An 18,539-nucleotide genomic window follows, 5' to 3' on the forward strand; every position below is an offset into this window, starting at 1 on the left:
TGCGAATAAGGGTCCGTGTGGGTCCCGCGGCAGAACTCAAAGGTTCCGGGGGCGGCGGAAAGAACAGAGCGCCGCGCGTGGGGGATGCGTTACCAAGCGCGACCGCCAGGGGGAGCCAAGAACTGCACTAATCAACCTTCAAAGTAATTTAAAAATCATTAAAATTAGCGATAACAATAATGAAAACGAAGTACAAATGTTGTGCGTGGCCAGTGTGGTTATTGTACCTTTTCGTTCATGCTCTTTAATCTCTTCTATTAGCCCTGTCCTGGTTCTGCTCCCCCAGTCAAGCAGTCAAGCACACAGAACACTCAGTTCTGGTGTATTTTTAAGTCCCAAAGGAGTTTGGAGCGGATAAATTGCGGAATTAGGGAACGGTTTGGGTTAAAAGGATGTTAAAGAGCATCCAGTTCCACCTTCCCTGCCTGCAGGGACATCTGCCATCAGCACAGGCTGCTCCAAGCCCTGTCCAAAGTGTCCTTGGCCACTGGCAGGGATGGGATATGGATAAAGGGCTGATTTCTGCTGGAAAAGAGTTTGCTTAAGGGAAAAGTAAAAAACAGAGTTATTTGTGCAATTATTTAAGGGTGATTCACCATTTCAGGCTGCTCTCCCCATGCCCAAGTGCTGCAGCCACAGATGGGCAGGGAGAGCCAAGCCAGACCCTCCCAGGTGACACCACTCCTGCCTGAAGTCCCAAAACAAGGAATTTTGGGTAATAACCCTTGGAATTATGGCACTTGGTGCTTCCAGACTCCCAGGAATGGAAGCACAGCCCCTGGCTACACCCAGAGCCACCCTGGCCTGCCAGAATAGGTCATGGATCCATCCAGATCCCCCTGGAATAGCAGCACAGCCCCTGGATACATCCAGAGTCCCCCCCACCCTGCCAGAATAGGCCATGGATCCATCCAGATCCCCCTGGAATAGCAGCACAGCTCCTGGCTGCATCCAGCAGAGCCCTCCAATGCCCCCCACACCATGCAGGTAAGTAAAAAAAAAAAAAAAAAACACCAAAAAACCAAACCAACTTTCCTTTACAGACAGAAGCAGCTCCTTGATGCCTTTATTGCACGGAGAAAGGCAGAGTGAGCCCAAGCTGCCCCTGGGGCTGGGGAGCCCTCAGCTCTGCCCCAGCTGTGGCACTAAGGAGCAGGGACTCCACACTGTGCTGCTCTGGAAGCTGCAGGTGAGTTTTCCTGGGAAAGGAAGCCACTGCAGCCCCATCCTGTGCAGCTGGAGAAGAGCAGAGCCAGGGAGAACCTCCCAACTCACCCTTTTCCTCGGCAGGGACCAAAGTGCATCTTCTCTTGCAGCCTCCACCTTCTCTAGCACAGGAGGATCAACCAACTGTGCCCCAGAACTGCAGGAGGAAGGGTGGGATTCCCCCCCAGCTCATGTTTTCCATGCCAAAGATTCCTTCCTCCCTTAATTTTTACCCTTTCCAGCCAAATTTGAGCCTCAGAGTGCAAAGATGCCATAAGCAGACTCAGCTCCTGGAGGCTGAGAGATGTTTCCTCCCCTTAGCTTTTCTCCCACCACATCTGTGACTTTAAAACAAGCTGAAAAACCTTCGGGTTTTTTGTTTTTTTTTAAAAAAACCAAACCTGCCTGTCAGAATCAGCACAATTTAAAACTGTCATTACTTTTGCCACTAATTGCACCCCCTGAAGTTAATTAAAATGGATTGGCACTTCCCCAGGGACAGTCAGGAGCTGCAATAACTGTGTTGTCACCTCTGTGGAGTCTTCCCTGTGCCCCAGAAGACTCTGAGAGAAAGGACAAGTTTCTTTAGACACTCAAATAAACATTAGGAAGCAAAATGACCAGAAAAAAAAAAAAAGGTTTTTTTGTTTGTATGGTTTTTTCCAGGAGTAAAGGTGAAAGGTACAGAAGGGAGAAAATAGCTTATATTTGGGGCATCTGCAAAATCCCCTTAGTAAAACTTGGAAGCTTTGCTCCTTGTCAATGTAAACATTTTGAGTGTTGCAGAAGCTACCCCAGATGCTCTGGAGCTTCTAAAACACTTCTAGCCTAGAGTTTTGGCTTTCTCCTTCCTCTCCAACTGCTCTGCAATTAGTGCCAATGCTGAGATTGGGATAGTTACCTGTGGCCCAGCAGTTAATGGGAAGAGCTTGGACTTTAAAGACTGGTGTGGTCACCTCCTGGCACCACAGTGGGAGCTGAAAAACACACACACACACACACAATGCTTGGCTGTGCTTGGCCTTGCTGTGGGCTGGGCAGAAATCCCTTTGCAGTTCAAGGGTGTGGATTTTCTATGCCTTATTTTGCACAACTCCAGGAGGGAAAGGTGCAGAGGGGAACTGGCAGCACTGGGGTGGACTGGGAGAAGGCTCTGGCTGCTCCCAGCATGGAACAGCCACGAGGTCTCACACCTCTCTGAGCAATCTTCTGGCTGCTGGTACCTGTCCCACTCAGGTGAGCCCCCCAGAGAGCCACACCTGAAAACCACCTGCAGAGTTAGGGGGGTCAGGACTTGGCCCCACGGTTACAACTTCTGGGCTTCCTTCAAGTGGAGTCATCCAACCCTTTATTGGGGTGCTCAGAGCTGGACTTGCAGAGCCTGTCCATGATGCCCTGCAGCATGGGCTGGACAATGCCCAGGAGAGGTCTCTGGGAGGAGTCTCCATCCCAACAGGCTTCCATCAGCTGCCAGCACTCCTCGTCGAACACCGGGAGCCGCTCCGGGCGCACTCCTGAGGGAGGGAGAGCAGCTCATTACCTCTGCAGCACCTTGGACATCTGCCTGGGGCTCCCTGGGGCAGGAGCAAACCCACCACTGCTCCCAAACTCCCCCCCCCAGCTCCCAATTTCCATGCTAAGGATTCCTTTCCCCCCATAGTTTTTATCCTTTCCAGTCAAGTTTGAGTGGATATCCCATGAGCAGACACAGCTCCTGGGAATTGAGGGATGTTTGGCCTCAGCTTTGCTCCCACCACACTGGGACTTTAGAACAAGCTGAAGGGACAAATAAGAGGGAATAGCCTCGAGCTGTGCCAGAGGAGGTTTGGGTTGGACATCAGGAGGAGTTTCCTCGTGGAAAGGGCTGTCAGGCACTGGAGCAAAGTGGCTCTCTGGGATCTGATGCTCTTGGCAAAGGTTCAGCAATGCTGCTGAGATATCACTGGAAGCATCAGTGAGGTCACTCAGGAGATCATGGGCACTTCCAGAGGAGGGACAAGACATGGAATCATGGAATCACAGGCTGGGGGTTGGACATCAGGAGGAGTTTCCTCGTGGAAAGGGCTGTCAGGCACTGGAGCAAAGTGGCTCTCTGGGATCTGATGCTCTTGGCAAAGGTTCAGCAATGCTGCTGAGATATCACTGGAAGCATCAGTGAGGTCACTCAGGAGATCATGGGCACTTCCAGAGGAGGGACAAGACATGGAATCATGGAATCACAGGCTGGGCTGGCTTCGAAGGGACATGAAAGATCATTTAGTCCACCTTCCACCAGCCCAGGTTGCTCCAAGCCCCATCCAACCTGACCTGGAACACTCCCAGGGATGGAGCAGCCACAGCTTCTCTGGCCAACCTGTGCCAGAGCCTCAGCACCTCCCAGGGAACAATTCCTTCCCAATATCCCACCTGTCCCTGCCCTCTGGCAGATTAGGATCATCAGCCCTTGTCCTGTCACTCTCCTCATATAACAAGTCTCTCTCACCTGCTTTTTAAGCCCCTTTAGGCCCTGGAAGGGGCTCTAAGGTCTCCCCAGAGCTTTGTGCTCTCCAGGCAGGACACCCTCAGCTCTCTCAGCCTGTCAATGCATTTAGATCCACTGGAGCCTCCTCTCTGCAACTGTCTGGGAGCAGAAGGAATGTCCTTCCCTGCAGGGAAACCAGCCCAGCCACCCACCTGCACCCCCAGAGCTTTGGGGCCAGTTCCCCACGGGCCCAGCAGTGAGTGCAACCTCCAGGGCTGATGGGAGACTCACTCATCTGAGCTAATCTCTCTCACATGAGAGGGCAGAGCCCAGATGGACAGGAACTCATGGCACAAAGCAGAAAACTCTCTGACCCCAGGACAGAGCATGAAGGAGTAAGCTACCACAAACCCCAGTGTGACTCTAAACCCACACAGGCCCAGGAGTGAGCTGATAATTTGAGGAACAGCTCTCAGAGTGTTTCACTCCACATTCAGCTCCCTCCACAAGCTGCACACGAAGAATTTGACTGTACAGATCACACCACAGCCTCCAAGGGATTAGACATTCTTCAGGGGATCATTCCTGCCTAGCTCTGGTTTCCATCACAAGGGTTGTGCTGCTTCCCAAGGTTAGCACAGCTCCTGTGGCACTGGCAAAGAACTGGTTAACCAAAGCCTTTTTTGATCCTGCTCAGTTTAGCTCAACTTTGAGCAGAATCTGTCCAAGTTGAACTAGTCAGTGTTGCTCTAGACTGTCACAAAGCAACCCAGCTTGGCTTGGAGCAGCACTAATGTGGCCACAGGCCCAGGGTAGGGACTGTCCCTCTGTGCTGGCACTGGGGAGGCACCTCCAGGGCTGTGTCCCCTCACTGAGACACAGAGGGGCTGGAGGTGTCCAGAGAAAGGAACAGCTGGGGAAAGGGCTAGAGAACTTCAGAGGGAGCTGAGGGGGCTCAGCCTGGAGAAAAGGAGGCTCAGGGGAATCTTCTGCTCTCTCCAACTCCTGCCAAGAGGTGCAGCCAGGTGGGGTCAGGCTCTGCTCCCAGGGAACAGCCTCAAGCTGTGCCAGGGGAGGTTCAGGTTGGGCATCAGGAGGAATTTCTGCATGGAAAAGGTTGTCAGGTACTGGAAGGGGCTGCTCAGAGAGGTGGTAGAGTCACCATCCCTAGAGGTATCCAAGGAACAACTGCTCATGGCACTCAGTGCTCTGCTCTAGCTGACAAGTGGGGATGGGTCACAACTTGGACTCGATGACACTAGAGGATTTTCCAACCCCACTGACTCTGAACTTGCACTTTTCCCTTCCAATTACAAGAGGACAGAAAGGAATTCCCTCAGCACCTCGAGTTTGCTCAGGCAGGAAGTGCCCCTGGGGGCTCAGAGGAGCCTTCATACCTCTCCTGACGTTGTTCCACAGGTGATCTTTGCTTGCACACCTCTCAAAGGCTTCTGGCAGCTTCACATGCCCCGAGCACAGGTACCAGAACAGGATACCAAAGGCATAAACATCCACGGAGTTGTCATATTTCCCTAGGACAGAACCACAGCAGCTCAGCAGGGCAAACGCCCAAGAACTTCCTCAAACCACAACTGCACTGCCAGGAGGCAAAGCCAAGTAACACTCAGTGGAGTTGTGGAGGGAGAAAAGTGAAGATTTTCCAGTTCTCATCTATTTGTTCATAGAGATTTATTCTATCTGGTTTTATTTATTCACTTACTTCACTTGTGCCTGCAGTTGCCAAGCTGAGGGTGCTCAGGTGTGTCTCAAACACCAACATCTGACTCTCAGCTCTGCTGCAGGCCCAGGAATCTGTCAGAGCCAAAGGTCTCAGCCCAGAAATTGGGCAATTCTTCATTTCCAGCAAGTTCCCCATGGAACTGGGGCAGATTGAGCACCCCAAGTGCCCCAGGGCTAAGCCAATCCTCACCCACAAGGCCAAGGTCCAACCTCCTAGTCGTAAGAACTACCTGAGTGACACCTAAATTAGACACAAATAGGGTTGATCTAACTTGATTTCAACCTCATCCAAGCAGGGACAGCCCTGGTGGACCAGAAGGATCCTGAGGAGGGAGGTGTGAACCTCAGAGCTGTTGGAAGGCCTTGCTTGAGAGCACCTGCCAGAGGTACAACACACACTGAATTCACATTCCATGTCACAGCACAGCCTAGAAATCCCTTCCAGGAGATCCTTCCTGAGTATTTGCCTATGAAAGCCAAATATTTCCAGCTCGAAATTAATAATTCAGCTTTCCAATTGTAGGAGCATTAATCACTCCAGCAAAGCTGCTGAAGCTCTCAGTTCTCTTCCAAGGCTGGTACTGAACACACAGGAATAGATGCATGGGTAGCAGATAAGCAAAGCAAACCCAAGATTTTCTCCCTCATGAGCAAGTTAGATAACAACCCAAAGCAAAAGCCTTTGGAATTGCAGGCACAGTGGGCTCAGGGAGGGAAGTTACCTGTGAAGAGCTCAGGAGCCATGTGGATGGGAGTGCCCACGATGCTCCCAGACATCATTGCCTCTGGTTTGCAGAACCCCAGGTCAGTGATTTTGGCTCTGTTCTTCTTGTCAAGCTGTGGGAGAAGTCACACAGAGGCAGCTGATGGCAAACTGCTCATACTTGGCACAGCTTAGTCACACCAAGGCTCCAAAGTGTTGGCACTGCAAGGGTTGGGCTAAGGGAACTAAGCTCTGAACCCTCTCTGCCCCTGGACACTTCCCTCACTGAGCCCAGGCACAGCACAAGACTTGTCCTCTCCATCAAGGTGTGGTTGGGATGGAAGGGAAGCAGGAACTGGACATCCCACTTATAGCTCAAACTCTTTACCTCCAAGTGACTCCACTGCTGCTTTGCCCCAGGAAAGCAGTTGGGGAACCTCAGTTGTGCTGACACCAGCACAGCTTAGAAGAGCTGGGAGGAAGAAACTTATTCCTCCACTTGTGCTTCTCTCTGCCACTAAAGGGATCCTGGAAGGCTCCAGGATTTGGGCAGATGGGAGTGTTTTCCTTACCAAGACATTCTTCAGTTTGATATCCCTGTGCACCAGCCCCTGGCTGTGAAGGTAACGGATTCCTTCCACCACATCCAAGGCAATCTGTAACCGTGTCTCCAGCTCCAGCCCAGCCTGGGGGACAAACACACACATTTCACTCCTACACGTGCAAGTTACTTCCTATTCCTTACCAAACCCACTGAAAACTCTGCAATTCCACCTTGGGTTTACAGATTGAGAGATATTTAGAGGGGGATATTTTGTATATGAGAGAATTAGGAGTGGTTTGGGGAAGGGGAATTAAAGCTCCTCCTAGGCAGGGACACCTTCCACCAGCACAGGTTGCTCCAAGCCCCATCCAACCTGGCCTGGAACACTCCCAGGGATGGAGCAGCCACAGCTTCTCTGTCCAACCTGTGCCAGAGCCTCAGCACCTCCCAGGGAACAATTCCTTCCCAATATCCATCCAATCCTGCCCTCTGGCAGTGGGAAGAGTGCCCTGGACACTTCCAGGGGTATCTAACACTTTCAGGGTGGTTGTTACCTTCAGCCCTGTGTAGAGGTCTCTGTGCAGCCTTTCCATGATGAGCAGGACAGCAATGCTGGAACCTCCTCCATAGCCATAATCTATCACAGACCCATGGAGGTGCACAAGCCTCTCGTGTGTCTGCAGAGACCTGGAGAACATTCAGCACAGAAAACTGGTTATTTTTAGCCCTTCTCCTCCTCCCCAGGCCAGGGCTCACCTTGGGAAGGGAACAAGGCCAAGAGCTGCAGTAAAACTCATGGTGGTACAGGAGATACTCACAGCTCCACAGCTCTGAGCACCACAACACACAACAGTCTGAGTCAATTCAACTCCAAAAAGCCTTGTGAAAGGTTAGAATTCCCAAAAATCTGCATTCTCTCAGCTGCCTGTGCTGCAGCACCTGCCTGCAGCTGTTCACTGGCAACTAGCTGCTTCCTGCACTGCAGAGCCAGCAGCTCCCTCTGGGGCTTCAGAGTGGGAAAGAAGGGATAATTCAACCCCCAAAAATCAGGGGGGGACAACTGTTTGCTATTAGAGTCTATTCATTCTAATCTACTCTGCAAAACAGCAAGAATGTGAGGAGCACAGAGAGCAGGGAATGAGATCAAGGCAGGAAGGAGCTTGTGTGTCTCCCACCCCAGCAACTGTCCTCCTGCCTTGGCATTCCAAGGGGTCAGGTCACTGATTCCACAACAAAACTACAGCAAGGTTCTGCCTCTGCAGATGCAAATGTCTGTACCACAGCTGGATGTGGCACTCAGGGCTCTGGCCTAGCTGACAAGGTGGAGATCACAGGTTGGACTCAACTTTGGAGGACTTTTCCAGCCTACATGATTCTGTGACATGAAGGAGCAACGTGTGGCAGGAGAAAAAGCACTTAACATACCTCATGTAGTGAAACTCAAGTGCAAGGTCATTCCAGTGCTTCTCATCTGGAGGCACAACAGATTTCAGGGCACATGGGAAGTGACCTCCCCAGCTGTCACATAGGTACACCACTCCATACTGGCCTCGGCCCAGTTCCCGGCCCAGCTTGGGTTTGCCTGCAAGGCACCACAGTCAAACACACCCCAACTTCTTCATTCCTCCCTCCACACCCCCAGCCTGCCAGCCCAGAGCTCATCCCTGGCCAGCAGGGGCAGAATCCAAGGAGCTGAGGATGTGGCAGATGGAGGGTGAACGTTAGGTTGGGTATAAGAAGGAGTTTCTTCATGGAAAGGGTTGTCAGGCATTGGAACTGTCCAGGGAAGTGGTGGAGTCACCATCCCTGGAGGTGTTCAAGGAACAACTGGACATGGCACTTAGTGCCATGGTCTGTTTCCCATGGTGGTGATAAGTTACAGGTTGGACTCGATTTCAGAGGTCTTTTCCAGCCTTCCTGAGCCTCTGATTCGGAGGCTTCACTGGAGTAGTTGAGTGAAAAGCAAAACACTCCTACTCCTTTCCACCCACTGACTGCTCCAGGAGGAGGAGGGAGGAGCTGAACAGCACCAAGCATGATGCTCACCATGTAAGAGCACATCCTGCAGGGACCTGCTCTCCAGGGAGAGCCGAGCGAGCCGAGGAGCGTGGTCCTTCCGCACCTTCAGCCACAGGTCCTCTGTCCTCTCCAGCCTGCCAGAGTGCCCATCTTCCAGCTGCAAGAGGCACCACAGGGACACTGTCACCCTGCCTGCCTGAATCCAAGGGTGGAAAACAAGGTTGTGGCTCCCTGGGTGTCTAGTTTACAAACCAGCCCTTGGATGAGGACGCTGAGCCGTGCCACCTCTGCCTGAGCACAGCAGCACTGACTGCACCACCTCCTCTTGGAGCTCTCCCTGCATTCCAACTCCTCCTCCCTCAGTGGCACAGCCCAAGCCAAACCTCCTCAGCAGCTCCACACACTCACCTGTCTGAGGGAGGCTGCAAAGGCCTCGTGGGAGCTGTTGAGCCTCGTCCTGAACTGGCTGCAGATGCTCTTGGCCAGTTTGGAGGCACTGAGGCTCTCGATGGCATCCTGAGCCACCTTCCTCTTCCAGTCACTGGTGATGGCAGGAGGGCTGACCCATGTGATCCGCTGGATGATCTGGGAAAACAGGGCCATAACTCAGGCACCAGCACAGAAACCAGCAAGGGTCAACCCAGTTACTGGGATACGTTGGAGTAACAGAGTCACCTGCACAGAACTGGGCTGAGCATCACCTTAGATGAGCTACTAACTATTTACTCAGAGGGTGCTGAGGTTCTGGCACAGGTTGCTCAGAGAAACTGTGGCTGCTCCATCCCTGGGAGTGTTCCAGGTCAGGTTGGAGCAACCAGGGCTAGAGGACGGTGTTCCTGCCCAGGGCAGGGGGTGGGACTGGATGAGCTCTAAGGTCCTTCCACCCCAAATCATTCCATGATTCTAATCCAGAGGCATGGACTAGAATATTACTGCAAAGCCCAGTAAAGAAGAGATTTGATTTATCTGCTCAGGTCACTCCTACAAGCTCAACCATCCCTTCCCATCTGACCAGGAACAGCTCCAACAGGCACCACTTGGAAAACCAGAGAGCTGTAGGGAAGGAATCCAGGGAATCAGGGACAGAGATGCTCCCAGACTGAGAGAATCCCCAGGGATGCAGCTTTTTGCTGGACAAACACACTGCCAAGGGGTGGAAATCCCTGGAGTCAGAACCAGAGAATCAATTAGGTTGGAAAAGACCTCTGAGATCATCAGGTCCAACCTGTGACCTAAAACCTCCTCCATGTCAGCCAGACCATGGCACTACTGCTCCACTTGCCTTAATTACTGGGTGCTTAAGCTGCCCTGCCCCTGCCTTTATTAGAAGCCACAGAAATCCAAGTGCTGCACACCCAGGCTGGATCTCTCTCCCAGCCTGCGGGAGAAATCTCAGGAGGAATCTGCACTGCACCTCTCTGGGAGAACTCATGTTCCTCTGACCCATCCTTACAAGGAATCTCAAGAGGGAGGAGGGAATAAAGGTCACTCAGAGGCTTCAGAAAGATGATTTAACACAGATTTAAAACAAACCAGAGCAGATCTGCTCTGCTCTGTGGAGGGAAGAGTGAAATGACCCAAATCAAGACACGTTGCAAAACAAGCAAAGGAAAATCCCACAAGAAAACCACAAACCCAAATAAATAACCAGTTACCCAAACCAACCATGAGTTTCATCATCCCTTTTACTGCTTCAGAACAGCAGGAAAACACTCCCATATGAAATGTAAAGCAAATATCTCTGGAGTCATGGAATCATGGAATGGTTTGGGTTGGAAAGACCTTAAAGATCATCTCATCCCACCCCTGCCATGGGCAGGGACAACTCCCACCAGCCCAGGTTGCTCCAAACCCCATCCAACCTGGCCTGGAACACCTCCAGGGATTAGCATTCCCAGGAATGACCTACACACACAGCTTAGTGCTGAGTGGGGAAGCAACATGTGCCCAGAGCCAGTGTGGAGAGCAGCTGTGAGGAGAAGTTCCTCCTTGCACAGGGACACACTCAAGAACTGCTGGAGGTTCTACCAGTTTGATCCTACCTGTTTGATCTGTTCCCACAGCATCCTGGTCACTGTTGAGCCAGAGTGGAAAGTGACTTCAACATGATAAGCTGCATTTAGGATCTGCAAAGCAGGAAAAGAAGAAACAAGGGGAAGTTTGCAAGGTGAAAAACACTTTGCTAGACCCACTGGAAATTAAGAAATGGATGTTCTGTGGGACATTCCGTTCCCTTGGCTCAGTTCCTTTAGGGCATTGAGCTCATGGGTGTTTCTAGGCTGGAATCTGGTTATTAGATACAGATTTAGGACAGGTAAGTGTTAGGGTTTGAAGGGATTGTACTCCCTCAGTGACCCAGACCCTCACACACTTCAGAGCTCTGATCCTCTGATGTCAGAGGATCTCCAGCCCCCCAGCCCTGCTGGCTCAGGACAGAGTTGACTGATCAGGACAAAGACAGTGATTGAGTCCATCCTAGAGAGCCACCCAAGGCACCATACCTGCTTGAGATAATTGCTTGTGATGTGGACAGAAACATCCTTTGGCTTCTCCAAACTCCTTGCAGGATGTACTGAAACCTCCCAGGACTCCTCCAGGCTCTTCAGACACCTCTCCAGGGTGCCCACAAAGCTCTCCCTCAGATAATCCACTGAGCTAATTAACTTGTTGGCAACTGCTTGGTTCAACCGAGAAATAATCAGTTCCTGAATCTGCTTAATACAACACTTGATGTCCTTGGAGCTAACTGGTTCCCCATTCTCAGGAATGATGATATCTGCACAAAGGAAGAGAAAGAAACACCCTTTGTATCCATGGTGGTTGTAACAACAGCTTTGAGAGCTGCTTCAGTGCCCTGAGGAGCTGCAGCACAGCCCCAGCCAAACCAGTTCCTGCTCCAAAGGCCTTTTTGCCATGGTTTTCCCTCAGAGGTTCCTTACTTTAGCTCCAGATGGTATAAAAACCACTGCTGGATTCAGATTAAGGGCTGGATGATCTCTAAGCTCCATCCCAACCCCTCAACACTCCACGATTAGTTGGTTACTCCAGCTAAAAATCCAAGGTGGAAAACACTGTTTGCTTCCACTCACTGGTGTTGGAATCCACAGGATACTCAACTCTACCAACTCCACACCAGAGCTACTACAGGTTTATGTGGGTACAGTGATGACAAGGCAACTATCAGCCCCAAAAATCAAAGAGAAGCAGCACAAAGCTGTGTTTGTAATTAGTCCAGCCCAGGAAATCTAGCTCCAGATGAGGAAATCCTTCCAGGCACTGCTGAATGCTGAAGGTTAAGAGGGAAGTGATGCAACAGCCACACAGGTACAGGACATTTTCTCCTGGTCCCTTGGAAAGGTTGATTACCACTTGGCATTTTAAACCACCACTGAGCAATCCTTGCTCAGGCACTGTTATCATTCTGAGTAACTACATTACTCCCAGGAGCTGCAAGGCTTGTCCTGGATTTTGGCCAACACCAGTGTAGACTCCTTAAAAACATATCCAGGGATTGGCAGATGGCATTAGCTCCTCAAAATAACACCTCCCTCCTGGGGAGAGTTCTCCAACTGCTGAGAGCCAGCAGGATGCTCCAAGGGATGTGTGTGGTGCAAATAAAGGCAGCCAAGGAGTTACTGCAAGAGGTTTCAGCCTGTGCAGACTTCAGGCAGGACAGTGCTCCAGTGCTGGGAAGAGTGGGACAGAGAGCCCAGAGATTCCTTCCTCTCCATAGAATCATTCCTAATGCCTGAAGAGGCAGTGAACACACACCCTGCACACTGAAGCCTCAGTTTGCTGGGTGTTTCCAGCATGTAAATAGGTTCTGCTGCAATTAAAACAAGTCCTTGATGAGGACAACACTGGGCATGGGCACTCTAAAGTGATCCTTGCAAGGAACAGAAATATCTTCTGTATTTCCCATCTGCAAAGAGATCCAGGTCCTAACTGCAGGATTAAACATAGGATCATAGAATGGTTTGGGTTGGAAGGATCTTAAAGATTATCCAGTTCCACTCAGGGACACTTTCCACTAGTCCAGGTTGCTCCAAGCACCATCCAACCTGGTCTGGAACAGGTTGGATGTGCTGAGACAGCCACAGCTGCTTTGGGAAACCTGTGCCAGTGCCTCAGCACCTGACAGGGAAGAATTCCCTCCTAATATCCAATCCAAACCTACTCTCCATCAGTTTGAAGCCATTCCCATTTATCCTTTTCCCTCTCCTTCCCAGGAAATGACTCTCCTTTAAAGCCCCACACCTCCCCATCCCCACTCCCCAGCCAGGGATTACCTTTGAACTCCATGTTAGCAGCATCCTCCAAGAGCTCCTCCTTCATGTTGCTCAGAGTCTCTACGATCATATCCTTCATCTCCTCCTGCTTGCGGTTGGCAATGTTCATGAGGGACTCGTAGAGCTCATTCTCCTTCTTGCGGGTGTACTCCAACCTCTTGGGGGTGATCTGCAGGTCCCTCTGCATGTCAAAGGCCTGGTTGATGAAGATGTTGAGGCAACGACAGTGCACCTCGTTCAGGCTGGTAGCTGCTTCCACCAGGTGCTTCTGAAGGACCTGCCTGGAGAAGGTGCTCAGCAGCCGAAGCTTCTCCAGCTGCTCCACCAACATGCTCTGGGCATCACTATCAGCACCAGGAGCTCCACAGCTGCAGTGGTTAGTGCTCAGGTACTCCAAATCCATCAGTTGGCAGTAAAGGGAGGACTTCTCAGTGTCTGGGGTGTTGGGGGAGATGAGCTCTGGCCCAACCTCTGGCACTCGGAAGAAGAAAATGGGCAAGGAGAACTTCTCCTTGATCTGGCGCAGTTCGTGCTCGTCTGAGGGTGACAGCTCAGCCTCACTGATGGCAAACACCACCACAGGCAGCACCTGGTTCACATACTCCTCCAGGGTGGCCTCAGCAGGCTGGAACCCACGGCATGGAGCCACCACCACGTCCACCTCCTGCCAAGGGAGAGAGCAAAACACACGGAGGTTTGTACAGGCCCTCACAGGCCACAATTCCACCACGAAGTGCAAACCCAGAACCAGCCAAACCCTTCAGAGGGTTTGGTCCATCCCCTCAGAGCTGGAGGCTCACACAGCATCCTGCACATCCACAGCTGCCAGGCTGATCCCACAGGGATGCAGACATGGAGCACTGCCCACTGGCTCCAGAACTCTGATTTGGTACCAAGTGTCTTTGAGTTTTCATAGTATCAAAGTATGTTAAGGGGTTGGGATGGAGTTTAGATATCACCCAGCCCCAACCCCCTGCCCTGGGCAGGGACACCTCCCACCAGAGCAGGTTGCTCAAGGATTTATCCAAACTGGAATGAACAGTGCCAGGATTGGGGCAGCCACAGCCTCCCTGGGCAACCTGTGCCCGTGAAGTGTTTCAGCCTAGTTCAGAACAAAACTCAGACCAAGTGTCCCAGTAAGGGCCATCACAGAGGAACTGGAATTCTTTAGCCCATACCTGCCCCTTTTTGCATCAATCTCTCCCACTGGTGTTTTCCAGCCCTACCACCTGCCCCATTTTGCATCAACCTCTCCCACTGGTGTTTTCCAGCCCTACAGCCCTGAGGAAACAACCCATGCTGCCACTTCTCCATGCAGTTCCAACAGCACAAAGCACCACACAAGTCTCCACTGCCAAGACAAAGGCAGCACAATAGCTATTCCAAAAAGTTCCCAGCCAGGAGGAACAGATGGTTGGGACAATATTGGCTAGGACTTCCTTTAAATCCAACCAAAAGCCAAGAGATGGATTTTATTTAGTTCTTTTCTTACTGCAGCTTCACAGCTTTGGCCACACAACTCCTGCTGCCATCACTTCTTCCTAACCCTCCCAGAAAGGGCCAGTTGGAAAACTGCTGCCTTCCCTTCCAAGGAAGTTCAGAGACACCTCTGGATGTGCAAAGCAGAGTGGTGGGATTCCATGTATCACCACTAAAATAAGGAAGGAAAACACCAAAAGCTTTGAACCGAAGAGAGGATTTAAGTGCCACCTTTGGCTTCAAACAGAGGGTGATAATTCAGAAGGCCTCTATCATTTTTCTGCCCCAGAACAACTGAAGCACTCTCAGAGCTCTGAGGAAGTCACTCCTGCCCTGGGAGTCCCCAGCTGAGCCCAGAGAGCTGAGCAGAAGTGATGTGCAGGGCTGCAATATCCACACCAGGATGATGACTCACAGCAGCCACTGGGAACAAAGGAGGAAGCCAGAGCTGTCTCTAGGAGACAGGAGCAAACCAACACACAACCCAACACCACCAGCAACTGGTGCTCCTCCTTCAGCAAGACCTCTTAGCCTTCCCCAAAGAGCATCTGAAGACCATTCCTTGGGTTTGTGTCCCTCACCCCAACAAGTCCTGCAGAGGTTCAAGCTCTGTCCATGCTGTGTCACACCATTAGGGATCAAGGATTGCTATCTGGGGAATACCTATGACTCACGATGGATTCCTAAGATTTCTCAGCTGGTTCTCCCGAGGTCACATGGCTATGAGCACACTTGAGCCCTTCTGACAGGGCTGGAAGCATGGAATTGCTGTCAAGGAACTTCATCCCTGTTTGCCTTCACTAAGAGACCCTTTGTAAAACAACAAAGCTTCCAACTTGGCAATGGGAACATCAGGAATGCAAAGAGAGTTACACTCTGGGTCTAAAACAGGATGCAGAGCTGCTGCAGACACCAGTACAGAAAACAGCTCATGGAATCATGGAACATCCTGAGCTGGAAGGGACCCATAAGGATCATTGAAGCACAAATCCAGGCCCTGCAGAGACACCCCAAATGCCAGAGAGTATTGGCCAAACACTCCTGGAGCTCTGTCAGGCTCTGAGCACTGCCCTGGGGAACTGTTCAGTGCCCAAACACCTCTGGGAGAAGAACCTTGTCCTGATATCCAACCTAACCCTGTTCAGTGCCCAAACACCTCTGGGAGAAGAACCTTTCCCTAATATCCACCTAACCCTCCCTGACACAGCTCCAGCCATTCCTTGAGTCCTGTCACTCCCACAGAGTTACAGATAACATGAAGCAGATTAGCTGCTATTCACCCCTGGATTCCAACCCCCCAATGCCTGGATGACCACTGGCATCCCATATCCCACAAAACAAATCAAAATCAAGCATCAAGCAGATCCTGCCCTGCCATGAGCCAAGTGGAGCCTCTGAGTGCACTGGGAACCCCCTGAAGTGTGTTGGGTTAGCCAAGAGAGAATTCCTCCCTTCCAAACCAGTTCAAAGCATTATTTGCTGCATCCCAAGAGGCTCCTGCCCTGTTTTCCAAGCTCTGGGCAGTTTGATCACTGTTTGAGGTGCAGAGAAGCTAACCCAGTTCAGCCCCATTCCTACCCAAACTCCCACCCAGCAGTGCTGAAGGCCCAAACTCAGTGTTTTCCTGCACCAGTTTGGCTCCTTTGCCTTCCAGGAATAGCCTGTGAATCACTCCAGTCTGACAGCCACTGCTTTTATCACACTTAGGAGCTCATTTCATGCCTCCCAATTCATCTGAGGTACACATTTACCCCTGGATTCTACTTAAAAGACTTCCCCCACCCAATTTTCCTGCCATTTTGCCCATTTAATTCAGTTTCCATGGGGACCTGAGGCAGAAGTTCACTAAGAGAGACATTCCCATGCAAGAGACCTGAGCTACACCTCAGGCCTGCAGCAAACTCTGCTGTCCTGGACACAGCTTTGATTCCAACTCCATTTTATCAGGGAATTTGGAAGGAACAGCCCAAAAAAAACCCTGTGAGGTGCCCACAAACACTCTGAGGAGCAACACTCTTCTCTCCCCTGACCAGGAATTCTTCCCCTGTAAAAGATACATCACCAAGCCATGAAAACTAGGAATAGAGAACAGGTTTGACAAGGGTGGAAGAAGAATTTCACAGGCCTGGGATTGTCTTCTACACTCAGTTTTGTCAGGGAAAAGGGACAGATGAAGACAACTTCAGGTGTTTGATGCTGCACACCCCAAAGGAACCTGATGCTAAGGTGGAATGAAGTGTCTCAGCCAACATTAACACCAGAAAACTGAACATATTCCTTTCAAAATACACCTTTCTGTTCCTACAAACTAAAAAATGTTTGGATACATAGAATAAAACACTCTCCAGGAGGAGATCAGGCCACATTCCTCCAGGTTTTAAGTAGGATGTACATAAATTATCACCCAGTAGGTGCTTAACCACATCCTTTACTGTTTGTAACAGCTCCTGATTCCTGTGCCTTGAATCACTGCCACAGCACCTGAAAAACACCCAAGGAGCCCAAACTACCTCGGGTTTCCTCTCAGAGCTCCTGGACACAACTTGGATTTCTTCACTCCCTTGGTCAAAGCAGCTGGAAACTCTTCTTTCCCCATAAATTTTGCAGTTCCAAGTCCCACCAACCCTAAGGCAGGAGAAGGGAAGCTCCAGCTCTGTCCCTCTCCCATCCAGCTGAGCCATCCAGAGGAAACCCAACAGTGCAGAGAAGTCCATTCCAGCTTCCAGCCACAACTGATAAAACTCAGGGAAAAAGCCAACTGTTTACTCCCACTATAAATCTAATAATCTGTCTGGCTAACTGGATTATTCCCCATGACCTAGATGCATTCCTGAGCACAGCAATCCCTAAGGAATACAGCAGCTTTGACAAAGTTTTTCCATCCCTGATATTTGAGGTTTGAAAACAACCCAGTTCACCTCTCCATCAGCACAAGGTTGTCGGAGCATCAAAGCCAAGCAGAGGAAGATTTTGGCTCCCTCCTCATTCCCTGTGGAATGTTCTGTGGGACAAGTTTGGATTAAGACATGCCTCAGGAAGGGACAAACCAGGACTGTGCCACAGAATTTAGGGGCTGGAATGGACCTGGATAGCACTGAAGAAAAAGCCCTCAGGGTGCCCCAGTGGCAGTTTCATCTGGAAAAGAGGAATATTCTCCACTTGTGTTGAATTGATCTCCAAATTAAACAGCAGCTTAGTTAATATTTGGCTATGAACTCGGAAATAATTTAGCCTTTCTTCACTGCAGTAATGGCTGAAGAGTTTGGGTTTGGCAAACAAACATCTGCAGCAAGAAACAAGTCAGCACCTTGCAGCTCATGGTGAGCTCCTCATCCACTGTCACCCCCAAAGTCTCCCTCCTCACTGCTGCTCTCAATTCCTTCCCCACCCAACCTGGAGCTGTGTCTGGGATTGCCCTCACCCAGATGTAGGACCTTGCACTTCCTGCATTATGTTTCTTCAAACAATCTCCCATAGATGTTAACAGATGCTCCTTGAAGGTCCAGAATAGAACCATAGAACCATCAAAGTTGGAGGAGACCTCTAAGATCACCATGTGAGGTGATGAGACACATCAGAGCTCTGCTGCTGGGAGAGATAAACCAGATACTAGGGACAGATGGGAAAAAAATTAGATTGATTCCCCTCTCCTTCTGCCCCAAACTCCTCCACATTATTTGGGTGAATCTAAAGCCTTCAGATCTGTACAGAATATCCTGGATGTAACTGTCATTAGGCTCTGAGTTTGGTTTCACAAGCAGAGAAAAAGCAGAAGTTCCTCTGGAGCTGTTGTGCAGACATGGAACTTTGGAGAGTGTCCAACCAACTCCTCCATTCTGGCTCTGGATACATTTCCCACTGGTTCCAGAAGCTCTGCCCAGGCCTGACAGGTATCTCTGTCAACTCTGTTGCTTGGCCTACACAATCACAGAACCTCCTGAGCTGGAAGGGCCCACAAGGATCATCCTGTCCAGCTCCTGGCCCTGCACAGGACACCCCAAAATCCCACCAGGCTGAGCAGAGCTGGAAAACACACAGCTGAAAAGGAGGGGAAAAAAACCCAGGTCTCAACAAGAGGCCAAACCCCTGGAATTCAGC

At 50.8% G+C, this 18,539-nt stretch overlaps 1 protein-coding gene across 1 annotated transcript in view; it reads right to left on the reverse strand.

Annotated features, from left to right (window-relative positions):
• Positions 1-2,426: 2,426 nt before the first annotated feature.
• DSTYK (dual serine/threonine and tyrosine protein kinase) overlaps positions 2,427-18,539 on the reverse strand; it is an 18,313-nt gene continuing 2,200 nt past the window's right edge. The window contains exons 2-12 of the mRNA XM_009080275.1: positions 12,963-13,626; positions 11,175-11,449; positions 10,716-10,799; positions 9,082-9,258; positions 8,701-8,830; positions 8,080-8,236; positions 7,209-7,341; positions 6,683-6,796; positions 6,130-6,244; positions 5,065-5,199; positions 2,427-2,720 (exon numbers count right to left, since the gene is read on the reverse strand). Of these exons, the coding sequence (XP_009078523.1) occupies positions 2,533-2,720; positions 5,065-5,199; positions 6,130-6,244; positions 6,683-6,796; positions 7,209-7,341; positions 8,080-8,236; positions 8,701-8,830; positions 9,082-9,258; positions 10,716-10,799; positions 11,175-11,449; positions 12,963-13,626 (2,172 nt within the window). The 3' untranslated portion in view covers positions 2,427-2,532. The remainder of the gene's footprint in view (positions 2,721-5,064; positions 5,200-6,129; positions 6,245-6,682; positions 6,797-7,208; positions 7,342-8,079; positions 8,237-8,700; positions 8,831-9,081; positions 9,259-10,715; positions 10,800-11,174; positions 11,450-12,962; positions 13,627-18,539) is intronic.

This window comes from Acanthisitta chloris, unplaced genomic scaffold (assembly GCF_000695815.1).
Source record: "Acanthisitta chloris isolate BGI_N310 unplaced genomic scaffold, ASM69581v1 scaffold17048, whole genome shotgun sequence".
NCBI lineage: Eukaryota > Metazoa > Chordata > Aves > Passeriformes > Acanthisittidae > Acanthisitta > Acanthisitta chloris.